The sequence below is a fragment of the Glycine max genome, chromosome 15 (assembly GCF_000004515.6).
Source record: "Glycine max cultivar Williams 82 chromosome 15, Glycine_max_v4.0, whole genome shotgun sequence".
Taxonomy (NCBI): domain Eukaryota; kingdom Viridiplantae; phylum Streptophyta; class Magnoliopsida; order Fabales; family Fabaceae; genus Glycine; species Glycine max.
Window position 1 is genome coordinate 5,853,915 of NC_038251.2, and position 6,189 is coordinate 5,860,103.

General features: G+C 27.8%; 1 protein-coding gene across 1 annotated transcript; it reads left to right on the forward strand.

Annotated features, from left to right (window-relative positions):
• Window positions 1-319: 319 nt before the first annotated feature.
• Window positions 320-2,430, forward strand: LOC100817597 (squamosa promoter-binding protein 1). The gene is made up of 2 exons (XM_003547105.5): window positions 320-754; window positions 2,116-2,430. The coding sequence occupies exons 1-2, from the start codon at window positions 447-449 to the stop codon at window positions 2,222-2,224; spliced, it is 417 nt and encodes a 138-aa protein (XP_003547153.1). The 5' UTR covers window positions 320-446; the 3' UTR covers window positions 2,225-2,430.
• Window positions 2,431-6,189: the final 3,759 nt, after the last annotated feature.

Here is a 6,189-nt window from a genome sequence, read left to right on the forward strand (position 1 = left end):
GAGAAGTGAAGGGAAAAAAAGAAGAGAAAGTATGCATATTTTAATTTATTTTAAAACTAATATCTTATTTCTTTTAATTTATGACATTTTTGTTTACAAAAAGAAGTAATTATTTCTTTACATTTAAACTAAACAAATATATTAAAAATATTAGATGTAATTATGAGTGGTGTGATTAAAATGGATGAGATATAAACAAATTAATATGCAAAACTGTTAAATGAAAAAGGTATGATGAGAAAATATTCAATGTTGTTTCACTATTACCCTCAAGGTGGCAACCAATAAATGAAGACCCTATGTCGTCCACACTCATTCTCTCAATCTATATACCTTTCTAGTTTTTCTATTTATATGTGGACTACTCCTTGACTTCTCTGTAACCTTTTCTAGCTAGCTAGATCATCAATCTCTCTTTCAATTTTCTCCAAAATTTCCTTGAACCTATGGACGAAAGTTGGAGTGAGGGAAAAAGGAGCATGAGTTACAAGGAGGAGGATGAGTACGAAGAAGAGGAAGAGGAGGAGGTGAGTGAGTATAGAGATGATGGTAGGAAAAAGAAGGTGGTGAGTAGTAAGAGAGGGTCCAAAGCTGGAGGCTCAGTGCCACCTTCATGTCAAGTTGATGGTTGTAGCGCTGATCTAAGTGAAGCTAAGCCCTACCATAGGCGTCACAAGGTTTGTGAGTACCATGCCAAGGCTCCTGCCGTACTCATTGGAGACCAGCACCAACGGTTTTGCCAACAATGTAGTAGGTAGGTTGACAACCTCAATCTATTTGAAGTACTACAAATTTAAAACGATTCCTTTTTTTGTGTGTGAATCCAACTATATATATATATAGTGTGTGTGTGAAGAGGTTTGTTTAGAATTTTGTTATGTATACCTTTTGCCCTTTCCAATCAACCCTAGCCAGAGACAACTCTTAATTAGGGTATACTTTGTTCAAGTGTCAACTATCAACTATATGAAATGTGTCTAAGCTTCTTTTGTGTTTAAAATTTCGTTAATTTTATTCATCACTTTTAAATGTGTCTAAGCTTGTTTGGTGTGTGAAATTTCGTGAATTTTATTCACTTTCATTTTCACTTCTACCTAGCACAGGTTAGTAAAATACTAGCGACAACGTGTCTAAAAATATTTTACTTCTTCCCAAATGGAAAAAAAATAAAAATAATCTTAAGTACATTAAGGTGCATTTTTATATTTATAAAACTCATGAGCATATTTACAAAACTATTTATGGAATGTGCTCAAATTAATTTAATCCTATTACCCCCAACATTCTATACATAGGTATGATATATTCTAGATGACTAACTATTTTGTGTTAAAACAGGGACATTGGTCTGCATTCTAAATGGCATGTTAATACACCTATATATATATATATATATCATTTTCACTTTAGTGACCACTTATAAATTTTGGAATTATGCTTTTAATCCATGAAGTTGACAAAACAAAAGGTGTTCACGTTTTAACCCACAAAATTGGAGGAACTTCTATGGAGATAGAAAATCGGGAACCGAGATGATTTCGTATATCTTATTATCTACAATTTTGATCTACGCATATAATTTTTGTTAATACACACTCATCAATAAATGACACATTCTTCCATTTAAAAAGATTAAACAATACCAATCATGAACCAACTATTTTGAAATTTCAAGCTAGCTACTTGAATTCGCAAATAGTTTTAGATCCAAACTTTTAATTATTTTAGGTAAATTTAAACATGTTCATTCTATATAGTCTTGTTTGAATAAACTACTTCACAAGTATTTATAGGAAAAACAACATAAAATAAATTGCTTTCATTATAATTTAAAATCAACTTATGTAGTTTAATCCATATATAGAAATTCTTTCATTTAACTTCTACAAAATTTAAAATAGTGAGCCAATTTTAATTTACGAAAAAAGTTTAATCATTTAAATCTTTTTCTGTAAGTACATATTTATAGAAAAATTAATCCAAATAGAACCAAATGAAATGAGTTTGCACCTTTGAACTTGTCCTTAACCAAGAAACATATAATGTTCTTTGTGGGAACAAAATTCTGTCTAAAAATTTTCTATGACTTAAATTTGGAATAATTTCATTTTCTAGGTTTCATGAGCTATCAGAATTCGATGACTCAAAAAGGAGTTGCAGAAGACGTTTGGCTGGACATAATGAGAGGCGTCGCAAAAATGCATCTGAATACCACGAACTTTGATGAATTGGACAACAATGAATGTTTATGCAAGATAATATAACAATAACAACAACAAAGTAAACCTTTCGTCTCATGTGAGCAAGGCAAGACAAGCAGCAACAAATAATTTAAATAAAGTCTCCCATAAATCCTTCATATATATATGCTAAAATTGTTGTGGTAGTTATATCCAAGAGAATATTATAAAAAAAATCTTGCTTCCCATTAATATATATATATATATATATATATATATATATATATATATATATATATATATATTTGCGTGCTTGTTCTTTTTTTTAGCATAAATTTCTCTACTATTTTCTTGTACTTTAAAGAGTAACGATCAGTTTTCCAGAATAATAAACATTGCCCAAAAGATGAATCTAAGATTTCATCCATAGAACTTGTTTAAGGGAAATTTAGATCTTCTTCACTTGAACAAACAAATATTGATGGGTGGCATTCTGATTCTAAGTTAATATTGCTACATAATTATTTTTAAAAAAATATTATTGAACCAAAATTATTTATAGTCTTCAGTTTTCTCATATAAAATATTATTTCCAGTCAAAGATTTTTTTACTATAAGACATAAATATATATAAGAGAGTTACACCAAAATATTCTAAGATTAAACTATACTGATTAATCCTCCAAATAAAATTTCTAAAATTATATATAGATTAAACAAAATCACTAACTAATAATATGAGATAATAATTACACATAAATTCTGTTATTTCATGATGATCTTTTATATATATATATATATCACGCAATTATTTACGTAAAAAGTTTGGAAATTGTTTACATATAGAATTTCTATAGGGTTTGAGATTGTCTAGCAGGACATAAAAATATATTTTCTTTGGTCCTAGTTTAGCCTGTCTTATATAGAGGTCATCAAATTACGATCTTAATCCTTATCATATCTTATCTCTAAGATTAAGGAATAAGATATGGTAAAAATATTACTAATAATTAAGGTATGATTAAAATATATCTTATATTTTCAAAATATATGACAAACCAAAATAAGATATAAAAGAAAACAGAAAGCCGAAACGCCTAATCCTCCAATATATAGCACTAAGATCTCATTTGGTTTAGACCCTACTCGGTCGGGTATTGAGCAAGTATATTGGGTCGGCCCAAGGAAGATCGAAGGGTACAGAAATGAAGGATGTCCATACTATTTTATCATCTTAATTACATTTTCAACTTTCAATTTAGATATCATGTTTCGGTTGACCAATCTAAATTATTGTGTTTATTAAATCTGTTTTTATTTTTTCAAGTATGAGTATTTATCATAATTTTAAAATCAACTTCTTTACATGATATTAGAATCACATTTTTTTAAGTTTAAACAGATCTTATACTTAGATATTTAATAATATAATGATTTATTAAAAAACATTTAATCAGCCTAAAAATAGGTACAAACAATGTAAATGCTTGGAGTACCAATGATAAGTAAAGCTCAACCAAAACATTGAAGCTCCACACTGAGCTTCAATTACAAAAATAATTAGAAAATTATTAAAGTATTTAATTAATAAATTATTTGTAGTTAATAATAACTAAATTATTAATTTATAATTAATTCAATTTATGGCAACTTGTTTGTCTACAATTGTATTCACCATTTGGAGAAGGAGGAAAAAAAATTCCTTTAATTTTTTTAAACTACATATTAGCAAAAAGGTAAATAAAGTTGTAGTAGGAAGAACTATGTTAACCAAACACGTTGAACGGATGTGCACTAAAATGGACTCAATCATCACTTTCTCTTATATTTAATTATTTGTATTTTCTTTAATCAATTTGTTCTAGCATTATACATGCATGTGAATCTCTATAGACATGTAAATTACCTTAGTTTTCTGTACGAAAGATTACTTGTATATTTCATTTGACATAATATACAAATATATTGTTATTAACGTTCACTTTTTGATGTCTCTATGTTTACTTAAAAATAAAAATTTAGACAGGCACATAGTGTTTCTCTTTCTACTCATCTAAATAAAGGAACTTTGAGGGGGGGGGGGGGGGGGGGGGTTTAAAAAGGAAAATTTAGTTTTTTATAATAAAACATGGCAAAATCATATAAAAATGGAAACAAATATTAAAGTGAATACAAATAAGAAGAAAATTCGACATTTTTTTGTGAAAATTGATAAAATAATTAGCAAACTTATATCTCAAGTAAATTAAGAAGAATGACTTTGATTGGGTAGGGAAATAAAAATGAATGTTTGAGTGAAAGGGAAATTTTTTAGTTAAAACTAATCTTAAATGAAGGGGAGGGGGGAAGATGATGTAAATGGTATCCAAGTACACCTGATCGCACCGGAATTATACTTGAGTTTTTTTTTTTTACAAGGGAATTATACTCGAGTTACGTACTTATTTTTGTAAATTTTATATATGCAACGGAGTATATTCAATGAGTACATGTATCCAGTTCATACCCAATATGGGTATGACATGACTAATCAATGCTTGAGAAGAGATGATAAATTCTATCTTATTTCCTTCCTTTTGAAGCACTACATAGATTAATAAAAAAATATGAGTTTTTGAATTTCTAATTATCTTATCAATTATTCTGTCAAAAAAATTATCTTATCAATTTTCGTTAACACATCCAACTATTTGGAGAAGCTGATTGTAAAGTGGCAATATGAGAGAAACAAGCAAATTGGAAAACATAACTATATTATTCCTAAAAAATGTAAATTATGATCCACAACTTTTGTAACTAAGTCTAAAACCTATCACTTTCTTATCCTGAAAAGGAACTTTGTCCTGAAGCTTGCTAAGTAATACTTACAAATTCCTACAATTCCTTTCACAACTCCTTAGAATCTACATTTAAAAGTTTACATTCAGTGTATATAACTAGATTCTTAACTACTCAATCAATCATGTATATATGACAAAACTTTTAACACCACCTACTTTAAGTGTCTTGGTAGTTGGTATAACTGGAAATGGAGAAAAAGTTCAGGAAACAAATACAAACACTTGCCTAGACCTGGTGCTTATTAAGTAAATGGTTGAAAGTTAGATCCTCCTGATGCTAATTTTCTGCCCTCTCTAGTCTCTATCAGAGCACTTGAAGTTTTTAAAAAAATGAAATAAAATTTCTATCTTCACTCTGCTTTCAAATTTCCTCAACAGTCGTTGTGGAGCATAGTAACAGAGCAGAAATCAAAGAATAATTATCAAATAATTCCTTAAATCCATGAAAAAATGAGTGGATAAAAATTGAATTGTGCATGTGCTCATATTACTAATGTGAATAATTTGTCCGTGAGTGAATCGTTTATATTGAACATCAAGTAACTTGTCAGAATCGGACCTTACTGATTGTATTTGTTTATATTTTCATAAAATTGATTTAAACAAAATAAATTTGCGTTTGAAAAGTATATTATAAAATGATTTAAATAGAATTATGGCTTAGTTATATTTTTAATTTTTAATAAAATTAGTTTAATCCTATTAAAAAATTAAAACTCATTAAATAAAAATAGGATTTACAAAATTTAATAAGCCTTACATAAATTTAACACAATAATAAAACATGCTATAGAATATGTTATAAACATTTCTCATCAAAGAGTTATTAAAACTCATCCAAGTCCAGATCCACAGCTAAATCAAGTTATTAAAACTCCACTTTCAGTGTGTGCTTGAATAGCTGTATGCAAACTCACTGAGTCCCAAAATAAAAGTGTGTAAAATAAAGAAATAATACATCAAATATTTAATTTAATTAAAGTATTTTGTAAAATTAACCAATAAATTTGATAAAATTTAAGTATAAAACTTTTAACAAAACATAAAGACTATATTTTTTTCTTTAACTAAACACGCTTTTAACCAATAATTAATCAGTTCAAATATATTACATGCATGATTCTCCTTTGCAAGGTCTCAAATTTAAGTTGTGCATAAAATAAATAAAA

Excerpts from the sequence above, each read along its gene's own strand:
- LOC100817597 (XM_003547105.5), top strand. The coding sequence starts at position 447 with ATGGACGAAAGTTGGAGTGAGGGAAAAAGGAGCATGAGTTACAAGGAG. Across the intron at positions 755-2,115 it reads TTTTGCCAACAATGTAGTAG|GTTTCATGAGCTATCAGAAT; the intron begins GTAGGTTGACAA and ends TTCATTTTCTAG.